The sequence below is a fragment of the Benincasa hispida genome, chromosome 6 (assembly GCF_009727055.1).
Source record: "Benincasa hispida cultivar B227 chromosome 6, ASM972705v1, whole genome shotgun sequence".
Taxonomy (NCBI): domain Eukaryota; kingdom Viridiplantae; phylum Streptophyta; class Magnoliopsida; order Cucurbitales; family Cucurbitaceae; genus Benincasa; species Benincasa hispida.
The window spans coordinates 4,615,132-4,638,654 of NC_052354.1; the positions used below are offsets into that span (position 1 = coordinate 4,615,132).

Consider the following 23,523-nt stretch of genomic DNA (forward strand, 5'->3'; position numbering starts at 1 on the left):
TACAATATAATGAAGAGATTGGAGTGAAAATCGGGCATGCAATTTATAGAGTTTTTTAGAGAAAAATTGGTTTGAAGAAAGGTTCTTCAACAAGGTTGCAGTAGTGAGCTTTTCTCCTTCATCCCTTGATTCAAGCTTGTCTTGAGTCCCACAACTCAATCTAGAGCACCAAGAGAATAGTGGGGAAGATCTTGAGGTGGTCTACAACAAGATTGGAGAAGATTACAACTGGAGAAGGAGCTTCGAAGAAGTTCTACAAAAGGTATGTCTTGAAACCTTTTTTTTTTTTTCAGAAGCATGCTTTAATTATGCCAAAATTAGTGAATTTGAGTGCTTAGATGATCCTTGTGCTTCCTCTGTTGTTGATACAATCCTACAAACTATTTATGATTTGATCTGGAGCTTTAAATCTTCCCCAGTGGCCCTAGACCGTGAAGCTACCTATTTGTTCAACACTTTCTAAGTTTAGCTTCTAAAATATGTAACTCAAACCCCCAAACTTATCTTGCAAAAGTTTCTTCTACAAACTTACTCATAAGGGTGATAAAAATGTTACCTTAAATTTTTACCTTGAAATTCATGTAGTTTGGTCTTGTTCTACGTTTCTTCGTCGAGTGCTCGGAAACGCCCAAAAAAAGGCTTGATTTCAGAAACTAGACTCGTAATGCTTTCCAATAGTACTAATTTCGTCTTGTTTGCTCGAGCAAATCATCTAAAACGAGCCCTTGAAGTTCTCTTCATTTTTATACTACTTTCCAGCCCTTTGCATGAAATCACCTTAAGCCACCTCCCACTAGTGAAGATCGAAGGTCGAGATTAAGTCATTTTTCCAAGTAACTAAAAGAGAAGTCTAAAACTAAGCATTTAAATCTGAGCGTTTCGAGTAACTCGATCATCGCTGGGAAAACTCGATGGAGAGAGGCCCTTACTCAATGTAAAATTTCAAGGCTCTCTATTAAATACTCAATGGGAGGACTCGCTACCCGATGGGGAAACTCGGCACTGGGAGCTCGCTCGACGCTCGAACTCGATACGCGATCTTTCATCGCTTACTCTCGTTGCTCGCCTCCTTTCTCGCTCAATTATACGGCACTTGCCAGTCTTTACTCGATGCTCGACCCTTCTCGATTACTTATACTCGACGCTCGGCAGCATTTACTCGATGCTCGATTGGCGTTCACTTAATTACTTAGCCAGAAATTCTCTTTGTAAGGCTAGATCAGTAAGTAACCAAGAGTTAAGTTCCCATACTTAAACATTTTTCCCCTTCAAACTTATCTTTTACCTCAAATGCACAAATCCAATCTAACTTAAACATTTAACCCCACATTTTGCTTACTTAAACAATAGACATCATGAAAAAGGGGAAAGTGAGGTGCAGATTTTACATGAGTTCTAGGAACAACACTCTTTTAGTGTTATATATCTAGTGGTCTTAATAAAAGAAGGAAGAAGATGGAAGAAAGAGAAAGAGAAAGAGATAGAGGATGGAAGAGAAAGAGGGAGGAGAGAAAAAGAAAAATATACGTTCAAATGCCTTGAATTTGTTGTCTAGCACTTTGAATGATCAAGTATGGGGTCTCCCTGAGTGGGTTGACATATTTGATTATTTATGATTTATTTAGGATTATGACCATAGGGTTTAGAGAAATGTACTATAAATAAACTCTCTCTAATCTTAGAGGTGTCATCATTCTGTATTATGTAATATTCTCTCTAATAAAATTATTTTTCCTCTTCTTGATGGACATAGCTAACAGATTGTTAGTAAACAATTTAAATCTGTGTCGATTTCTTATTATTTTACGTTTTCTTTATACTTTATTCGTCGATTTTGCAAAAATATATTTTTAATTTAATAATATCACCACATTGAATAAAATAAGAAGATCATTTCCTTCATTGATTTATTGATCGATAAATATAATGAACTTTGTTCTTTGTATAGAAAATAGAGTGACGAAGAGAAAAGAAAATGGGCTTAACAAACTGGAGCCAACAACCGGATCCTAACAAACTAACAGACTATAAAACGGAAAAACTAACAAAAAAAAATTTTATTTTCTTAATACTCCCCCTCAAGTTGGAAGATGAATATTGAGGACACCCAACTTGACTAAGAATCAGATAGAACAAAGTGTGATAACACCTTTGTGAACATATCAGCTAGCTGAAGACTGGAACGAATTGAAAGCACCTTGAGAAAGCCATCAACAATTTTATCTTGAACGAAGTGACAATCTATTTCAATATGCTTTGTTCCTCATGGAAGGTTGGATTTGAAGCAATTGAAATAGATTATCACCAAAAACAGTGCCTAGAAGTGAATGTTGAATGCTCAAATTTGTTAGCAGTTGGGAAATCCACAACAGTTCACTAGTCACAGAGGCTAAAGCTTTGTATTCAGCCTCAGCAGAGGATCGCGACACAGTTGGCTGCTTTTTGGTTTTCCAAGAGATCAAGGACTCTCCCAAGAAGATACAAAACCTAGAGACAGATTGCCTTGTATCTAAACACACCCCCCATTCTGCATCAACAAAGGCTTGAAGGTGAAAAGTAGTGACTGGTTTAATCATAATCCCTTATCTTGGTGATCGTTTTAGATATTACAGTAGATGATAAACAACATTCATGTGAAATGTAGTAGGATTTTGTAAGAATTGACTTAACCTATGCACAACGAATGAGATGTCTGGACGAGATATTTGTAAATACAAAAGATGTCCAATTAATCGTCGATAACTAGTGTCATCAGGAGACAATGTTGCTCCTTCATCTTTTGAAAGTTTAAGATTTGGATCCATAAGTAACAAGGCTTGTTTAGCATCAAGAAACCCTGTGTCCTCAAGGATTTGAAGACAATATTTTCTTTGAGATATCAACAGACCATGGTTAGAACGAGATTGTTCTAAACCTAAGAAGCATTTCGCTTGCCACAAATCCTTCAATAAGAAGTGCATCTTGAGCATGTTGAGGGACCGGTGATGATAATATCATCAACAGAGACTAACAATGCAATAAATGTATCAGCATGTCCTCTAGTAAAAAGTGAATAATCTTATTTTGATTGTCGAAAATCCATGTGATGATAAAGCACTTGAGAATTTGATAAACCATTTTTTAAGCCTGTTTAAGATCATAAATGGATTTGTTTAACCGGAAAACAAGATGCTCCCCCTCTTTTGGTACTTCAGAAGTCTTGTATCCCGAACGTAGAGTCATGAAGACTTCTTCAAATAGATCTCCATTCAAGAATGCATTGTTGATGTCCATCTGTGCCAAGGACCAATTATATGAGGTAGCTAAAGCAAGGACTATTTTCACTGTAACAATTTTAGCTACTGGTGAAAATGTATCAAAGAAATCAATACCCTCTTGCTGGTTATATAATTTAGCCACAAGTCTGGCCTTGTAACAATCAACGGTCCCATAGTATTTCATACGATATACCCATTTGCTACCCACTGTGTGATGTCCTTTTGGTAAAGACACAACTGTCCAAGTGTTGTTTCTTTCCATAGCATCAATTTCACTGTCCATAGCATCTCTACAACCTTGAACTTGACTGCCTGATGATAGAAAGTAGGTTCATAGACTATGGCCACATTCAACATATATGCTTTGTGAGCTGATGAGGAAATATCATAGGAAAAATATTTGCCAAAATTAATGGAGATGTGGAGTGAGTAGGAGTGTTGGTATAATGTTGCAATGGAAGTCTTTTAAATAGGAAGGTGGCTTGTGTTGTCTTTTTTAGCGTCTTGGAGCTGGTTCACTAGGAGAAGCAACTGCTGTTACATCAGGTACTGAAGTAGAAACCTTTGGTTCTATCAACTGATTGTTATGCATATAATTATGTATTGAGCAATAGACATACTGGCATTAGGATACAGTGAATTTATATTCAAGTTAATGGTACTTGTAGTTGTCAGAGGTATATCCATAAGAACCGGAGAAGGAAGTACAAACTGATTTAAGAAGTAGATATGTGAGAAGGATTGGCAGTGATGCTGTGAAAAGGAAATAAATCTTCAAAGAAGAGGACATCTCGAGAGATAAAGAAACTCTACTTAGCAATGTGATATAATCTATATCCTTTTACACCAGGTGGATATCCCATAAAGACACATGGATGAGCTATTGAATCGAATTTAGATCTCTTAACTAATAGGGTTGAAGCATATGTCAAGCAACCAAAGACTCTTAACAGAGAGTAGTTAACATCTTTCCCATTCTCCCCAGAAAATAATGGGAACTTTGGCTTGAAGCATCAACATCTCTGTTTATCAAGTGGGTTGCAATGAGAACACATTCTCCCCAGAACATAATGGGAACTTTGGCTTGAAGCATCAAGGCTCATGCTACATTCAAGAGATGTTGATGATTCCTTTCAACAATAGAATTTTGTTGAGGTGTGTAAGGACAAGAAAACTGATGGATTATTCCAGTTGTGGCAAAAAATTCCTTAAAGTTGAGGTCAGGTGCATTGTCGGATCGAAAGACTAATGGTTTTAGAGAACTGTGTTTCAACAAGTTTAAAGAAACGAGGGATAATATGCAAAACATCATTCTTATGTTTCAAAAGGTACGCCCATGTATAACGAGATTTATCCACAACTAAGCTCACAAAGTAAAAAAAAAACAGCATATGTGGGATTATGAAAAGGTCCCTAGATGTCACAATGTATAAGATCAAAAGCTTCATCAGCAACTTTATTCAATACATAATTAACTTTTAACTTTATATTGAATTTATAATTAAAAAATCTATTTTAAATTAGTAATTTAAATAAATAAAATAATAATGATAATAATTTGTTTTCTAAAAGATTTACAATTTCCATATAAAGATTAAAATTTAATTGATTTTAAATAAATAATTAATTAAAAATAAAAAAATATAAATAGAGAATTTTTCCGCGATAATCGATCTCTGAATGGGATTTTCCAAATCCAACCCCGACTCTCCAAAATGGAGAATAGGACGGAGATGGGTACTACAAATCTCCAGGGGAGAGGGGTGCATCTCCGACCCTGTCCATCCCATTGTCAACCCTACAAAATGGTACATAACAAACAATTTTTTAGGATGAGGCTAACCATTGAAAAGTTTTGCATTTGGGTGATTTTGTACAATTTCCCTCGAAGAGGAGAAAAGGATTAAAGAATACAAATAAACTAAATCAAGCCCTAGCCACCAAAGCTATCTTTGACACCCTCGACGGCGGTTAAATACTGCTACCCGACATCGATTTTGTTCTTCCTCCGGTGAGCAACGGCGGCGCGACACCGAGCAACTTTCCTTGCGTTAAGGCGAACCCAACAGCGTACTGTTCTCCAGTAAAACACCCGGCAGAAGTTGGACTCCAAGCAGTGGTGAGCGACGACCTGCAGCGAACGCGAACCAGCAAACTCCGACGACCCATTCTTCAGCGAAAAGTGTCTTAGCAGCTTTCAACAACGCAATTCCCCATTTCGACAAGGTCCGACACGTACCCACTCTCATTCGACTTTAGATTTGAGTTACCCACTTCTTAATTGCTTCAAATTTCAAATTTTAGCATATTTGGACACGTCCCAACAATGATTCGAATCCGTTTGGATAGTTTCAAGGGTAAAAATGCTCGAAACTCCTTTTGCCTGCTGTAGCTTAGCTTCTAACCTTTAGAATTTCTCTCTTTGTCGTGTTGGATTGATACTCATATATTTTTTCAGCAAAAATTCTAGTCCGTTTGGTGATTTTTAAGTCGTAAAACTTGTTTAGGCCTTTTTTGAAATCGTTATAAATGTTGGGAAATTAGTTTGTCACTCTTTGTTTGTAGTTGGAGACTGTTTTGGACTGTTCAAATTAAGTTTTAAGGCTGTTGTTAAGGTAAGAATATCTCCCTTGAGCATTGTTGTAGAGTTTGGCCTCCACAACTTGAGTTTGTTTTAGGTGCCAATTCGATTTCCCTAGGTGTTCAAATCGCTAGTCTAGTTGCTTTCTCTTGTAGAAGTTGCAGAAGCTTTTTAAAGCAGGCACCATTTAGTAAGCATTTCTCTGATCTCTACTTCCTACAATGATTTTCTCTTGGCTTTGTTTATCTTTGAAGACGAATTTTCCAATTTTTCTCGAAGGAATTGCACTTATATTTGTACCCCCGATTTAATCCATGTCTAGAAAAGTGCTTAGAGACAATGAAGGTCTTGAAATAACCTCAACTCAACTATCATAATATCTGTAGAAACCAAATCAAATTTGATTATTTGAATCAAGGAGATTCAGTTTCGTTAGTCATTTTGGTCATTTCAAATTAAAACAAACTAATTTATGATGGTTCGGTTAGCGGTCATATGTTGTGATTTATTGTTTGTAATTCTACTTTTAACCACGTAGGTGTTTCTTCTCAAATCTTATTTTCAGCTATTCTGCCTCTGTTTCCGCCACTACCATAAATTTCTGAAAAAATATGTTGTTGTTCAATGTTTTCTTGGGCAGAGCACAGAATGAAATTGTGGAGTTTTTGAGTGTCAAGAAGTGGCCATTGAAGACTTCAAAGTTTTGAAAATGAATTCAGAAGCCTTGCAGGTAGCTAAGGTCTATCGCCAGCTTCTTAAAGCTGTAAAGAATCATATTGGAAAGGAAGAGAGCAAGAAGCATTTTGTGGACTATGTGGCTCAAAAGTTCAGGGATAAAACCATACTTTCAAAACCCCACTCTGTTCAACAGGAAATCAAGCTTGCTCTGGACTACACATTTCTACTTAACAGTGTGCACCATCAAAAGGCAATAATACTTCACTCTCACCACTATCCTTGAAATCAATTTCTTTTGGCGCGTTTGAAAATGAACTTTTGTGACCATTTTGAAAATGCTCTTGTTTTTTCGTAGGTTCTTTACAATGATTTTCGTCTTTTGTAATTTATGAAGAAGCATTTGGATTTTAGTTAAATTCCTAAAAAAAAACAAGTCTTTTTTTAGGTTTCAAACTTTTTCTTGGATTTTGAAACTATCCCTAAGAAGTTGTTAAAAAAAATAAGAAACTCATAGGTGAAAATAGTGTTTATAACTTTAATTTTTAAAAAATCAAATGGTCATCAAATGAGGCCTTTCTAATCCCTTGTTTGGTTATGTGATTCATTCATTATAGTATTTGTCATCCAATGAGGATTTGACAAATGATGACTTGTTAATGGCCTTCAATCATAATTTCCATTCATTTAAGTAGGACATATGTTATAGATACTGTTTCGAGGTGGTTTATCAATCAATTTGTCAAACCACAATGCTAGATTCCTAGGCCAATTAGTTGCTTCTTAGGTTCTTACTATATGCAATTACAGAGTAATGAGATATTCGAATTCTAAGTTCTACTATATGCTTCTTACGTTCTATTCTATCTAAGTCAACTTGTAAATCTTCTTATGTTCTTAGGCTCCAAATTATAGCTCAGAATAAAAAAGAAACAAACTTTTGCTTCTTTCCTCGTTTGATCTTTGTTTATAATTGGTATTGTTATTGGGTGGCTATGTATGCACAGGACTTGCTGTTCTCGTACAATATTGCTGTTGATAGATCAGAGGAAATGAAGCGAATATTGGGCAAGTCTGCAGCAAGTGTGGGGCTTAAACTTCCCGAGCCTTATCAACCCTGATGCCCTGTGGTTGTTTTATTAAGAAGCAATTTTTTACCCTAATCAAAGAAGAATAAGCACTTGGATGAGCTGCCAACTTGCCAGCAAACTTACATATTCTTGATCTTTTTCTACCTTTTGATGCATCAATTTTATGTGCACCGAAAGAAACAAAGGGGGGCGCTAAAATTTTTATCAAAGGTTAGATTTTTCTTCTTGTTACTACTTCTGAAGGTGAATTTGACAGCAATCTGGTGTGTTCTTTGGTTCATTTCCAACTAATATAAACTTGAATAATGTGAAAAGGAGCTACTTAGAAAGACCTTCTATTCTCAATTCTGATATTAATATTGATGCTATGTTGTTTTATTGCTGATAAAACAAACTTGAGCTTACTTATAGTTGAGTTATTATGTTCTGGTTAACATTGTTTTTAAATTTTAGTGTAAATCTATTGGATAGATCATGAATGCATATAGAAGGTAGAAGTTGGATTTTTAAACTTCTTTATGGCACCCATATTCCATAACTTACATTCAACAAATACCATATAGAATTTCGCTAAATCGAAAAGGGAGGGACATGAGAAAGCTGATCTATAGTGTGAGTACGAGAGACAATAATCTCCCCAATCTGGGTGAGGTCAATAGATGCACTATTTAGAAGTCTAATCATCTTTCAACAATCAGATTTCACTTTGATAGTCATAGTAGTCGATCTAGGGGTACAAAAAAGTTTTCAAAGGTATATGGCCATAACTTGATGCAGTTTGCTCAAATATCATGCTGAAAAAGTGTGGAGTTCGTTTGATAAATATGGAAGAAGAGAAGAGACAAAGAAATTATATACCTATATCAAGAACAGTAAGTTGCAATTGCTAAAATTGTAATGCTAGATATGGGTGTACATCAGTTGGTATCGGTTTTGAGAGAAAACCGACACCAAAAACCAACCATATAAATGGTGTGAAAATTGACCGTCGTTTGGTCACTCGATTTTTTCTTTTTATTCTTTTTTTTTTTAACAATCAAAGCCAAGGTGAATAAAAATAAAGATGAATTGATGAAATGTTGCTATTGGTTAACATGATTTGTAACTTTTTTAAATTTAATTTCATCATTTTAAAAAAATTAAAATCAATCATGATAGTGGGTTGGTGGTAGTGAGCTTGGTTTTATACTTATTTAAATTAAAAAACTAATATATATATATTGATCAGTCAATCGATCGATTTTTAATTTTTTATAGGAAAACCGACAACTAGCCAACCTTAATTCGGTCATTTTCGGTCTGTCGGATCAATTTTTTGGCATTTATGTACACCCCTAATTAGGGTTGGCAAAAATCCTCGCTCCGGAGTCCCCAGTTTGATCGGGGATAAAAAACGAGTCCCCGACTGGGAATGGGGCAGGGACAGGGACGCTAACCTCGTCTCATCCCTGTCCCCGACCTCGCCCCAAATATTTTTTTAATAATTTTTAATAATATATAACAGTAGCTACTCTTTTATTTTTTTCAATTTTTTAAAATTTATTTCATAATATAAGTATATTAAACTTTTTATTAAATCTAAAATATTTTAGTTATTAATTTAAATAAATAAAATGATAATAATACTGTTTGGTTATATTAAATATTTAAATTTTGAATATAAATACTAAATTTAATTGATTTTAAATAAATAATTAATTAAAAATATAAATATAAATATAAACGGAGATTTTTTTTTCCGCAGGGAGAGATTTCGAACGGGGATTCCCTGACCCCAACCCCGACTTTCCCAAAATGGAGAATGGGGCAGGGACGAGAATTATAAATCCCACGGGGGCGGGGTGGGGGACGAGGAGTGCATCTCCGGCCCCACCCCGCCCTGTTGCCAACCCTACCCCTAATGCTAGAAGCCCTCTAATACAATTTTGTATGTAATGCTATGTTTTTATCATACTAGGCGTATGAGTAGTAGATTTGTTTAGATTTTTCCTGACAATTGTAAGATTGGACAATCGAATCGAACCATCCATCTTTGAGATTATAATTGGTGTCTTATCTATTAAATAATATTTGTATTGGCGACTAATCTTTTCTTCTAGTTTTCCTTTCTGATGGGGTTTTGTATGTCTTTTCCATCAAAAGTTCATGGAGGAGGAGAGAATGAGTTCTCTACTATTTCCATCGCTTACAATGAGAGCGAAATGCGCGTGTGGATGTTATGAAGCTGTTTTTATTGGAGTGTACAACGAAGGAGATTGAACCTATTTAAAATTTGTGAAAATATCAATTCACGAAGAAATTATCAGAAATAACCTTTTAAAGTTTTCACGTTACAAAACTAATATTCTTGTTGGAAACTCGTTAGAATAGTTTTTTTTCGGTTCATCTTGTCGGAGATCAGCCATCGAGATTTAGTTAAAAAAAAAAATAATTTTGTAACGTGTTGATTGTTTTGAAATTTCTCAGTACATGTCGTCACATTACACACCGAGATTTGCTAATTTTGTAGGTAATCTTCCCAAATCTTATATCTTTTCAAATTTTCTCCAAATTTGATTATCTTTACTCAATATTATATCAAATTATTTCGTACTTTTTTAAATCTTTAGCATATCTTATGTTTTCACAATTGTATGAATTTTTAAAATGTTAAATGAGTTTTCCAATTATCAAATAAATTTTCCAAATTGATTCAAGATGATTGCGCTATCATTTTTAAATTTTGGGAAAGATCAAATTTTGCTAAAAAATGGGTAAGATTTAAGATATATATTGTATCTTGGTATTAATTTTGCCTGAGATTTTATTGAGAATGCTCAAATATATCGAATCGAATTTGGTGTTAATTATGCACAGGTATCATCGAGAAAGCCCAAATATAGAGAACCTCGATGTTATTTTGCCCGAGATTAATACCAAGATCCACATAATTATGTGAATTTCTAAATTTTTTTGCCGATTATCTAAATAATTATCTGTTATCTTTTCAAATTTCTCGAAATTGTGTAATATTTGGTAGTATGATTTTTTAATTTTGTAAAAATTTGGGAAGCTACATAGCATTTGGAAAAATTATAATTCTAGTGAGATGTACCGAAAAGGCCTAAAACAAGTTAGAAAAAGCTTTTTTAACAAAATCTTGGTGGCCGATCTCGGGCGAGATGTCTGAGAAAAACTATTCTAACCATTTTTCAAAAAGCGTGCTAGTTTTGTAAGGTGACAACTGAAATAGGTTATTTCTGACTATTTTCCTAATTTATACTCCTAAATTTTAGGGATTTTAACTATTAATTGTTTCAATTTAAACCCAGAACTTTTGTGAGTGTATCAATTTACACCCTTCATAACGTTTCGCCTAGAAAAACCTCAGGTAAAACTTATAATTGTATCAATAAAGTTCCTAAACTTTTCATAAATGATTCAATTCAGACTCTTAAACAGAATTTCCTTAAAAAGTTGTCCACATATTTACTCTAGTTATCTTTTTTTTTAAATGACATTTGAAAAAGTCACACACGTTTGAGAACTAATGCATTGATGTTTTTCAAAAGTAATCATAATCAAGAGTCTAAATTGATTGGTATATTAAAATTTAGAAATTTAATTAACTCAAGTTATAAGTTTCCCACGATATTGATCAAACGAAATCTAAAGGAGTGTATAAATTGATACACTTTCAAAAGTTTAAGATTTAAATTAATACAATTATTAGTTTAAAATTTTAATTGGTATAATTATAAAGTTTAAGGGCATAAATTCATATTTACCCAAGACTAAATTTGTAATATAATGGTAAGCAATAGCATTTAAAAACTATCATTATTTTAATTAATTAATAAAATTAATTTTAAAAAAATAATAATAAATGGTCAAGGACAAGTAGTAGACGTATCTTTATGAATCATTAAATATAGAAAGACACGAAGACTAAGTCCCAAGAACCACACAATAGCTTAGGATATGGAGATAAAAATGACATAATAGTAAAAGCTCAAGCAAAACCAGATCTCTCCAATGGCGGCTTCTTCTTCAACTGGCCGTAGATGGAAATATGATGTGTTTTTGAGCTTTAGAGGTGAAGATACACGTGGTGGCTTCACAGACCATCTCTACCAAGCCTTATCGCGTAAAGGAATATCGACATTTAGAGACGAAAATGAGATCAAAGAAGGTAGTGAAATTTCTTTAGATCTTTCAGCCGCCATCGAAGCGTCAAGATTTGCAATCGTTGTGGTATCAGAAAACTATGCTTCTTCAAGATGGTGTCTCGGAGAATTGGTTAAGATCTTCGAATGCCAAGATCAGTTCGGAACGACTGTTTTACCAATTTTTTACAAAGTGAATCCTTCTCTTGTAAGAAATCAGAGAGGAAGTTTTGGTGATGCTTTTCTTAAACATGAAGAAAGATTTGGAAAAGATGAGTTTAAGGTCCAAAAGTGGAGGCAGGTTCTGACCAACATTGCCAACCTTAAAGCATGGCTTCCCCAAGATTGGTAACAATACTAACTCATTATACAATATGTACTAATTTTGTCCTTTAATTTCCTCTAATTACAAGCCTTATTTAAATCTTCATAACTTTTACTTTCAAATTAGCTTCTTGTTAAACTTGAAGGCAATGTTTTAAAAGGCTATTGTGGCTTACACTTTGAGACTCTCCTCGAGGCTAGACTCTAAGTTTTAGCTTCGAGACGTACGTCTTTGTTGAACCATAAGAGGCTTGCGCTTTTGTGAAAATGCATTGAGGCTTAAATCTCTATTGCCTTGCCTAGTGATTAGAAAAATAATAGTCATTTGCCTAATTCTTACAAAATATTAAGATTCGAGATGTGACAATTTGAATTAAGACTATTTTTACCGTTGTGACCTTAAGAACTCTTAAGGCAAACATTTATAGTGTAAATCAATCCTATTAATGATAATAGTAGCAGTAGAGATGATGAAGATGTCCTTATAGAATTTTTTATTGAGTGAAAACTGTGGGGGTGAAGTTTCTTTTAACACTTATATGACTTGATATATTTAGCATTACTTAGTCATACGAATTTAGGTTTTATAAAATATTTTTAATTCACTATGAGGTTTACGCCTCATACCGTCTCGAGGCGTTGAAGAGGAAAAGCCTCAAGGCCGCCTTTAACCTTTTAAAACATTATTTGAATGTTTGGTGAAGAATCACATAGAGATGTGAAAATAAATTGAGAACGACAAATTTGACAACGGTTTTATTTATAATTTTTTTTTTCTAAAAACTAGGTTTGAATAATTGGTAATACTCCAAAAACAAAATCAAATTTTGTAAAATTACTTTTTTTTTTTAGTTTTTAAAAATTTGTTTCAATTTTTAAAACACTTAATTTGCTAATTAAAAAAATTAATGGTTTTATAGGCCTTAAATATAGTGAATTCTTCATCTCTTTTCATAGTTCTTGTTTTTTCTTAACAAAATTTTCTGAGTTTTTAAGCATGGCTGTGTGAGGCTTATGTGCTATTGTAGCTATGTACTATGTATGGAGTGTAGCTTTAAAATTGGGAAACATTCGCCATTTTAATCCAACATGTATAATAATTTGATTAGTTGAGATATGTTCAGGTGACCTAAACAACATTATGTATTTTTTACGTTTTAAGTTGATTTTTTTTTCTTCTTTTTTTTTTTTTAATCAAACCCTTCAACTAAACATGAAAAGCATTTGGTTGGAGTGAAATAGGTCATATGAATCAGAAGTGATAGAAAAAATCTGTGAAGAAATATGGAAAAGAATCAAAAAGAGCTTAACAACAGTCATTGAAGAAGGCCAACTTATAGGAATCACATCAAAACTAAACCAAATATCTTCACTTTTAATCCCAAACTCAGAATCAGAAAATGATGTGATGTTCATAGGAATACATGGAATGGGTGGCATTGGCAAGACGACAGTAGCTATGGCTCTCTACGAGCAAATTCACGACGAATTCGAAGCTCATTGCTTCCTCTCGAACATTCGAGAGACTTTCAAGACCCACAATCTTCCCTATTTACAATCCAAACTCCTCACAAAGATGTTTGCAATAAACAACAATGACATATATGATGCTCAAGAAGGCATTGCTTTGATAACCAAAGCAATTTCTCAAAAAAAGTCACTTCTTGTACTAGATGATGTGGATCAACTAGAACAAATCACTGGATTAATTCCAATTACGAAGAAATGTTGTTTCGGATACGGTAGTCGAGTCATCATTACAACAAGAAATGCAGATTTGATGTCGATATTTGAAGCGAAACGAATGTTCAAAATGGGAGAACTTGAATACAAGGAAGCAATTGAGCTCCTTAGTTTGAATGCTTTCATGGAAAAATGTCCTAAAGAATGTTACTTGGATCACGCCAAAAGTATTGTGAAGCTTGTGGGAGGCCATCCTCTTGCACTCAAAGTGTTAGGGACATGTTTGAGAAACAAAGATTTGAGTGTGTGGAATTGTGTACTACAAGAGCTCCAAGAAGGTGGGAACATTATTGTTCATGAACAAATTTTCAAGTGTCTTAAAGTAAGTTATGATGGATTAGATGAAAAGGAAAAGGTGATTTTTCTTGATGTTGCTTGCTTCTTCAAGGGAAAGGCAAGAGATGTTGTAGAAGAAATTCTAGATGGGTGTGGTCTTTATGCCAAAAGAAGGATTCAACTTCTAATTCAAAAATCTCTTATAACATTATCTCATGACAATAAATTACAAGTACATGATTTGTTGCAAGAAATGAGTTGGAGAATCGTTCGTCGAAAACTCGTTCAAGATCGATTTTGGTGCCACAAAGATATCATCAAAAATGTGGTAAACCTTTCTTATATTAAATCATGTTGTAAATATTTTACTACTGATTTGAATCATGTTGTGTGTTATTTTATAGTTTCAGGATACAAAAGCAGACATCCAAAGCATAATTTTGAAGTCAACAAGAAATATTGTTGAAATCCCACCCATTTTGTTTTCAAGAATGCACCAACTTAGGCTGCTTAATTTTCACAATGTGAGACTGAAAAAGCACATGGAATATTGCTGCATTATTCCAAGTGAGTTAAGATATTTGAAGTGGAAAGGATGTCCCTTTGAGTTTTTGCCATTTAGTAGTTCTCAAGAATATGAGCTTATTCAACTTCACGTCTGCCATAGCAACTTCAAACAATTTTGGCAAGGACAAAAGGTAACAAACTAAATGTTGTTTTCTCAAATATAGAAAAATAAACTAAAATATTTACAAGATATAGCAAAATTTCAGTATCAGTGTCTATCGATATCTATCATTGACAGATTCTAAAATTTTGCTATATTTTGTAAATATTTTCAGCAGTTTTTATGTAAATTGCATGGACAATTTTGATGCTAAATCTATATTATATTGAAATAATGATAGAAGAATCTTTAACTTACCTCTTTCCCCTTAAATATTTCCATAATACCTATTTTGCCCTCAAAATCACGACGGTACTTTTGCACCTTTTCTTTCTTCTCTTTTTTAATTTTACATTCTTTTTGTCATTAGTACTTTCAACCATTCATATTTTTTCCTCGTACCCCTTCATATTTTGCATATACCTCTTCTACTCTTTTTTTTTTTAATCTTTTTCTTCATGAATCCTCTTTGTTTTTTCCCCTTATTTTGTTTCATCAATAATAGATTCGTAAACTAAAATTTATTTTGTTTCATTAATAAAGGATTCGTTAAATGAAATTGAAAATCATACGCATCTTTTGATGTTCTAATTCATTTTACTAAAGAACATGGTTTGTATGTTTCTAAGTGCTACGTTTTTACTTCTTAAGTTTTGAGTTTGGTTTCAATTTAATCATTAGATATTAAAATGTTACTTGAGATTTGAGTTTTATTTCGATTTGGTTCCTAAATTTCAAGAGTTACACTTCTAACCTCGATTTTCCACTAAACACATATATCAACCATATGTTTATGCTTTTTTACAGCATTTGGGGAAGTTGAAGTATATCAAACTGAATCATTCTAAGAGACTTTTGAGAACTCCAGACTTCACACAAGTTCCATATCTTGAAAGATTAGAGCTGGAAGGTTGCACAAGTTTAGTCAACATTCATCCATCCATTTTTGTTGCAAAAAGACTCATTTTTCTAAGCTTGAAAGATTGCATCAATCTCACCAAACTTCCATCCCATATTACCATTGAGGTTCTTGAAGTCCTAATTCTCTCAGGTTGTTTAAAGCTCAAAAAACTCCCAGAATTTACAGGCAACACAAGTAGATTACTACAACTCCATTTGGACAACACCTCCATTGCGTCCCTACCTTTATCTATTACAACCTTGACAAGCCTAACAATGCTAAGCTTAAATAATTGTAAAAGGTTGTTCCACATTCCTACAACCATTAAATGGCTGGTGTCTTTAAGCCACGTCAGTCGACCCTCGAAGCTTGAAAACCGAAAAAGAAAATTGGATGATGTTGAAGGGTTGGAGGAGCTCGATGCACGAGAAACAAGAAAAAGAAGAGACGGTAATGATAATAATAAGGATGAGGGTGGATGTAATAAAGTAAGACGGGTGTTGTTATGGTTATGCAGAACTCTAGGAAGCAATAATGTTTTTGGGATTTCGTTGGTGTTTCGTCTACAATCTCTTACCAAACTGGATCTAAAGGATTGCAACCTGAAATCTATCCCGGAAGAAATCGAGTACTTGGTGTCATTAAGAGAGCTGAATATTTCGGGTAACAACTTCTTACAATTTCCCATGAGCATTTCTCGACTTTATAACTTGAAAAGATTGATTATGAACCGATGCAAGATGCTTCAATATTACCCGAAGCTTCCTCCAGCGATCAGGAAGGCACGGTCAGTTGATTGTTTTATGGTGGAAATGTTTCCAAATTCAACTAAAGAGGGGGGTTCATATTTGGTGAATTTAATTGCTACAGACTAGCTAACAACAAACTCTATAAGTCGATCACGTCCAGTCAAAATGGAGCATTTAACATCCTAGTACCTAGAAATGAGATTGCAGAGTGGCTTACAACAACAAAAATGGGATCTTCAATTCTGATATTTGCATGTGCAAATATCAGAATGAAATAGTGCGGAATTCGTTTGATAAGTATGGAATAAGAGAAGGAGGTAATGAGATTGTGTACCCTTATCAGTAACAAGACAATTGTTAAAAAGGTCATAACATACACAATATTCAGTCTATGCCTTTGTTGATAAAAGCTTATATACCTCACTCTGTCATGTGCTTTGGTTTGTGGATACTGGATTATATCCTTTCACATTTTTGAACAATCATATTTTCCCACTTACATGGTTTAGTAGCTTTTCATCAAACTTAAATAGTCAATTTTAAAGATTTTTCATTAATCAGAAGTAGATTTAATAAATTCACTCGAGTGAAAAAACAAATTGCTGAACTTTAGTTAAGAAATTAAGGTATTAGTGGTAATGAGCTTGAATGCAGGTCAAGTGTAGTTTCTGTTCTTATGAGCTTCAAATTGATAAAACGAATGCTAATATTTACTATATATTTTTTAAAAAGACAACACAGCAGTGACAAAATTTAAGATTTAAGATTTATTGAAGCTACACTAAAAGGGCCCATAATAATACTCCAACCATGAATGGCAACCACTCTGATACAAAATCACCCACATGCTCGGCTTTACATTTCATCATATTCTTCACAAAAACAAAAGGAGAAAGAAAGAGATTGAGATTCCTGAACCCGTACCAATGACCAATATGAGATCGAGATTTCCTTTATAATCCAACAATCAGCGCAACCAGCGGGTTGCTACCAGTTGAAGTTTTGATTGCTAACCGAGATTACAATAATATGCTTCTCTTTAGACAAGAACCACGAATTCTCTATACACCTACACCTGAGGAACTATGCTACTCTAATTACACTGATAGGCAACTCTACTTCAATACAATTCAAATTCATAGTGGTGGCACAAAATCAAGTACAAAACAACATAACACTAGAGCCCACCAAAAAATCAATCAAATTCCCTATATGCTTCAACCTCTGCCTCCAACCATCTATCACATTCTCTGTTCTCTCATCATTCATTTCAAAGCTCCATATTTTCATCAGATTACAGCCAGCCTCTGCCTCCCACACTTGTTCACATCTTTCCAAGTATCTTTAATTGACAATATCATCACATACATATTCAAAACTATAAACATATAAATGTCATACAGAAACAAACTCATATGTATTCTACACCACCATTATAAGTCTTAAATCACCGATTGACTCAAAAGTTTAACACTATCATAATTCATAAGTCCTTAAATCACCAATTATCCCAAAAACTTGAGCTAATGGGTGAAAATAAATTTAATATTATATCATCTAACACTCCCCTCACTTGTGGGCTTGAAATATGTAGAAGACATAACAAGTGGAAATCAATATTAATTGAAGAAGAAATAACATTGCAGGGGTTTAAATACAAAACCGGGTTTAAATACAAAACCTCCTAGACTACCACCATGTTAAACTACCGATGGACCCAAAAGCTTAAACTCAATGAGTGAAAATAAATTTAATATTATATCACCTAACAATAGGTTAAGAGGAACTTTGTCCTATCCATTAGGGTATTGATGCTTTTAATTCTATTTTCACTTCTTGTTTGAAAAAGAAAATGTAAACTCTTTGACGTACCTTTAGGACAAAGCACTTGAATGTTTTTTTTCTCCACTAGTGCTTCATACTAAAGGATTTCACTTAAAAACACTACTTGCCAACTAAAGCTATACGCCTATATCAAAGTTGTACCAAATTTTATAAGGCAGCCAAAGAAAGATCATTTATTATACACATACAAACAAATGTATACATATTACATCAAATACAGGTTTCACAACCAATAAACAGGGTAGAAATAAAAGGAAATGAACAAATTCATATTATGATACAAAGAATAGTAAAACTAATGGACAACTTCAGATAGGAACTTCGAGCCCAAATAAGATAAAGGAGGGATTTAGATTCTTGAATTTTGATAGAAATCATTATAATGATCCTCTGATAGAACTGCCACTAGCCTGATCACCAAATGTTTTATCTACGATCTCACAAAAAAATGAATGGCTCTCAGGACTAGTAAATACTGTCTTTCTCAAAGTAAACTTTTAGTCATTAATTCTTTTCAAAGAAATTGCGTCTTGAAAATTCAAGCACGCCATGCAATACATTTATTTCAGATGAAGCCAAGAATTAGAAGCCTCAAAACAATAAAAGCACAGGAACAAGATAAACAAAAAGTAATCCTTGATAATAATTTTTCTTCTGTTTTCAAAATTATTCTTGAAGAGAAACAGATAATTAAATATTATTTGCTCAAGTAAAACACTTCATAAATAACTAAATACTCAATATACAATAACAAAAACTGACAACGTAATAAAATAGGTTACAATACTTTAATTAGTGTATCAACTATGATGACACATCCAAAATCATATGAACATGTGCACCTAACAAAATGACTGTATTCAATAACATAAACTAGCATGTTCCATAGCAAATATCATATCATTCACCACTAACCCATTTGCATCCTAATCCAACTAAGCAATACTACTTTATCTAAGATTTAAATTACCATTATGATTACCAAAAATGGAAGGCACTAGCTGCATTACTTCAAAAGATCATAAGAATGATAGTATACTGGATAACTTGTAACATGGCGGCGTGATTTAGGTTGGTTAAAGCTATCCAAAGTTGTTCCAGAATATCTCTGACTGTATTCTTTATTGTAGTTATCCAAATGTGATCCATACCCATTATATTGGTTAACTAAACCAGGGTAAAGAAGCGCTGAATAAAAGAAATAAATTTTTGTTGAACTAGTGTGGGAAAGGTCAAGAAAATAAAAATACACAATTCTTAGTGAAACTAACAATGCAAAGACAAATATAAAGAAAGGTAAAATCACCTTCTACATGGTCTTCAGGGTACGTTGAGAACCTGCACGATGTTGACAAGTGACTGGAATACTGAGATATTTCAGAGTAACCTAGAACAATATGTGACCTCGATTTATGAGATACATTTGATGATGAAGTGATTGCACTACTACTAGGTGAAGACTTGTCTTGCCCAGATACCTGCTTGCACAAAGTCGAAACCTATGAATCATTCCCATAATTTAATGACTCGCTACATAATGAAATCTGACAATGGAAGATTGCACAATCATCTAATTAATAAAATTGAAGTATGAAACCACATAGTAAATAATCATACATTAAAAGAAATAATCTATAATAAATATATATTCAGGAAAAGAATCTTTACATTTCTATCTAGCACTTCATTTTTATGTTGTCCTATTTCGTCCAAAATCATATTAAAAGATATTTTTCTAGGAAACTAAATAGATATCATTTTAAATATATAAAATTATAGATTGAAACTTGTTTTGTTTTTCTAATAATGTTTTAGCATCTATCTTCGTTCTCCAAACTTCAATAAGTTCACCTGTTTTTCAACAAAGTCATTAGTAATCATAGTGATGTGATAATTTCTATCTTCCCTTTTTTCTTTTGTTTATCAATAATGTACTAATGCAGAAGCCAAAGGTTTTCCAACCAAGTCATTTAAACTTCTGGTGACATGAACTAACCTAGATTAAATTCATCATGATCCAGGAATATCTTGATTCTTCCCGTCAATTAATTATGATTACAAGGTTTGCATCTAAACGCAAGTTAGGTAAATAACAAGAACAAAACCATATGATTGGAATGTAATTTCTAAAACCTCAAAAAAGTTACGCAATATACTAAAATTAAGTCCATCAAATTTTATTGTTATGAAGTCAAGAAAACTAAAATTTCAAATCCAACGTGCATCTTAAAAGACTAATAATATATATCTAAAAGTGAGGTATTCATCAAAATCCGTCAAATAAGAAGAGATGGTATATGACATGAATAAATAAATATAAAAACAATATGTATAAGTTTGGAAACAAAGTTGATCAAGAAAAACCAAGATAAAAGAAACAAAGGGAACCATGAAGAATTTGCAATGAGAAAGAAACAATAATTACATACTGCAAACTTCAGGGTACGGTTATAAAGAGTCACGAGACCAGAGAAAAGCTTAACAGCATAGTTGGTAATCTCCTCACTTTCATACACTACAAAAGCAAAACCTTTGGGTTTACCAGATTCCTTGTCCCGAGGAATGTGCAAGTCCACTACTCGCCCAGCTTGGATTAGAATATCATAAAGAACCCTATCACTTATCCTTTCATCCAAATTACCTATAGAAAGTGAAAAAAAAGTAACAAAATCAGACTCATAAGAAAATGTGGCATCTTAAACTCAAAATGATAGGTTGCATCCTAAAAACTTTAATACATAACGAACGTTGTATCAAAATATTAAAGGGAACGAAAAGTTCCCCGAAAGAATAAGTTCGTTGCACATCTAGTTATGTTAAATAAATATTAAAGAACAAACTGGCATCAATACTCAAATGGAGGAAGCCTACACAGAAGCAGATAAAAGATGATGGGGTAAGTGAAAATTAAGATTGAACCAGTTAAGCAAAAACGAAGATAATCTAAGAGATCTAAGAAAAACAAAAACGAAGTAAGTTTAACTTCCAACCCTCTTCGCCTAAAAGCAAAGAAATCACGCATGTTATGAACAGAAGTAAAACGAATTTACAAGAGAGGAAAAAAAAAGTTGGGAAGGAAGAAATCCAGCAAACAATGCAATCCTTTTTGTTCAATTATGAACCCGCCAAATGTCTAAGCAGAGCTTTTCCAATCAAGAAATATGTTTTGTGTCCTATAAATCAAATCGTAGAACATGATAGAAGAAAATAAGCATACTCCTTACAAAATTGACCACCCGAAAGCATAATTTTCAAACGGAACTTCACGGAAGTAAAAACACGAAGCTTAAAACGCAAACAGCAGAAATCTCATGAGAGGAAAACGAAAAAGTTCAAAACGAATTAGGGTAGACAAATCAATGAACATACCTACGTAAACGGTGCAGCCATTTGATCTTCCTGACATGATTGTTCTGCAACTCCAAAAGCAAAACCCTAAACTGAAGTTTCAGAAAGCAAGCAGAAAGGGGGAGGAGAAAGAGCAAATTCAGTCAGCCAATGAACCTCTAGTTCTTTTGTTTTTTTTTTCTTTTTCCCTTTATTTATTTATTTATTCCTTTTATTTTTTAGAAAATCGTAGGGGTTGTTTCTTGTTTTTTTATGAAAACTTTTTTCGAATTTGATTTAAATTGTAGGCTCTATTTATAAGAGACTTCATCTAAAGTTTTATCTTACTTCTATTAGGATTAGGATATGAGTTTCCTAATCTAAATTAGATCAAATATTATATTATTTTGTATTATATTATATTATCTTTTTTTTTATTTATTTTACTAGAACAAAATCTTTTTTTGTAAAAAGAATATAAAATAAAATAAATCTTTACCATTTGATGAGTATTGAATGGCTTTTTTAGATAATAGGTGGTCTTATTTTTTGAATTTTTCTTTAAACGTGAATGGTTTTAAGATAAAATGAGATTTAAAAAAAATATTGTCACTCAATGTGTATGGTTCTTTTAGATAAAATGAGATTTTTAAAAAATTATTATTTAACGTGAATACCAATTTATAATGAGATTGTTGAAATATTTAAATGTGAAATTATCTAAAATATCCGGTGTGATCATCAACTTCATGGGTAAGAGGAAAAACTAAAAGTTTTTCCCCTCACCCTTTTTAGAGTATTAGTAAAAAACACCTGACATAGACGTGAAAAATCATAGTTTAATTTAATTTTATAGAATAGAAGACGGTCATTTTAATCTCATGTATTTTATTCAAATTTAATTTTTAATATATATGATATTTTAAAGATAATTGTTTTAAATAGCAAAATTGTTCGATTATAGACAATGATATTTTGTTATGTTTATAAATAAATTAACTCATTTTTTTATATTTGAAAACTATGTATAACAAATTTATATTTTAATTTGTTCACTGCATACTCTGATTTTTAATAAAAAAAAAAATTAACATGATTTTTCTAATTTGCATTTACAAGTGATTAGCCTTACAAACAACATTAGTCCTCAAACATCAAAACCCTATTGCTTATAAAAAAAAAAATTAAAAAAAAATTAAAGAAAAAAAATAATAAATTCCATCTTTTTTATTGGGATTTTTCCAAATAACGTCAGCTATATGTGAAAGTATCTATTTAACCTGAAAATACACACGAGGGCCTTCCTCTCAATCTAATTTCTCGCTCTCGATTCTTGCTCTAACTTTTCGCTCCTTCCTCTAGTTCCTCATCAGACACAACTATAATTTTTTTTCTTCAATTTTTCATTTGATCGGATTTTTCCTCTCGATTCTTGCTCTAGCTTCTTGCTCCTTCATCTAGTTACTCATCAGACACAACTACAATTTTTTCCCTTGTTCAGATTCTTCCTCTCGCTTCTAGCTCTCGATTCTGACTCCTTCCTCTAATTTCTCATCTGACATAACTGTAATTTTTTTTTTCTTCGTGAAAAGATGTAGAAAGAAGACGGAAAAGAAAAAAAAAGCAGAAAAAAATGGAAGAATAAGAAGATGAAAAAGACAATGACGTTGAACCAACAAGAAGCGAAAGGATAAAAAGAAGTTGAAAAAGAAGAACACAAAAGAGAAGAAGATGAACGCAAAAGGAGAAAAAAAAACCTTTCCAAATCCCACAACTGCAAAATGAAGAAGGAAGAAATGTATTTGGGATTAAAATGGTAATTTTTCATGGGGCCAAAATTCATTTGTTTACAAATTTGGGGTGAATTTTCATTTGAGCTCCAATAAAGGTAATTTTTCGTGTGTAGATCACCATCTCTTTTTTTTGCAACCCTCTTAGTTGT

The 23,523-nt window shown here is 32.9% G+C and overlaps 3 protein-coding genes across 3 annotated transcripts; 2 read left to right on the forward strand and 1 right to left on the reverse strand.

Moving 5' to 3' along the window:
- The first annotated feature begins 5,021 nt into the window (after window positions 1–5,021).
- Window positions 5,022–8,014, forward strand: LOC120079034. The gene is made up of 3 exons (XM_039033216.1): window positions 5,022–5,483; window positions 6,479–6,766; window positions 7,521–8,014. Exons 2-3 carry the CDS (start codon window positions 6,548–6,550, stop codon window positions 7,632–7,634), a joined length of 333 nt encoding a protein of 110 aa, XP_038889144.1. The 5' UTR covers window positions 5,022–5,483; window positions 6,479–6,547; the 3' UTR covers window positions 7,635–8,014.
- Window positions 8,015–11,525: 3,511 nt separating this feature from the next.
- On the forward strand, window positions 11,526–16,888 carry LOC120079032 (disease resistance protein RPV1-like). Its single transcript, XM_039033214.1, has 4 exons — window positions 11,526–12,097; window positions 13,316–14,420; window positions 14,497–14,790; window positions 15,567–16,888. The coding sequence occupies exons 1-4, from the start codon at window positions 11,619–11,621 to the stop codon at window positions 16,533–16,535; spliced, it is 2,847 nt and encodes a 948-aa protein (XP_038889142.1). The 5' UTR covers window positions 11,526–11,618; the 3' UTR covers window positions 16,536–16,888.
- A 437-nt stretch (window positions 16,889–17,325) lies between these two features.
- LOC120080025 (RNA-binding protein 7-like) lies at window positions 17,326–21,853 on the reverse strand. Its single transcript, XM_039034558.1, has 4 exons — window positions 21,624–21,853; window positions 20,684–20,895; window positions 19,561–19,732; window positions 17,326–19,442 (listed from the first exon to the last, which is right to left on the reverse strand). The coding sequence occupies exons 1-4, from the start codon at window positions 21,658–21,660 to the stop codon at window positions 19,261–19,263; spliced, it is 603 nt and encodes a 200-aa protein (XP_038890486.1). The 5' UTR covers window positions 21,661–21,853; the 3' UTR covers window positions 17,326–19,260.
- Window positions 21,854–23,523: the final 1,670 nt, after the last annotated feature.

Coding starts and splice junctions, on each gene's coding strand:
- LOC120079032 (XM_039033214.1), top strand. CDS start 11,619: ATGGCGGCTTCTTCTTCAACTGGCCGTAGATGGAAATATGATGTGTTT. Junction 14,421..14,496: donor AAGATATCATCAAAAATGTG/GTAAACCTTTCT, acceptor GTTATTTTATAG/TTTCAGGATACAAAAGCAGA. Junction 14,791..15,566: donor AATTTTGGCAAGGACAAAAG/GTAACAAACTAA, acceptor GCTTTTTTACAG/CATTTGGGGAAGTTGAAGTA.
- LOC120080025 (XM_039034558.1), bottom strand. CDS start 21,660: ATGTCAGGAAGATCAAATGGCTGCACCGTTTACGTAG. Junction 20,896..21,623: donor TGGCTGCACCGTTTACGTAG/GTATGTTCATTG, acceptor CACTTTCTATAG/GTAATTTGGATGAAAGGATA. Junction 19,733..20,683: donor ACCGTACCCTGAAGTTTGCA/GTATGTAATTAT, acceptor TTGTGCAAGCAG/GTATCTGGGCAAGACAAGTC.
- LOC120079034 (XM_039033216.1), top strand. CDS start 6,548: ATGAATTCAGAAGCCTTGCAGGTAGCTAAGGTCTATCGCCAGCTTCTT. Junction 6,767..7,520: donor ACAGTGTGCACCATCAAAAG/GCAATAATACTT, acceptor ATGTATGCACAG/GACTTGCTGTTCTCGTACAA.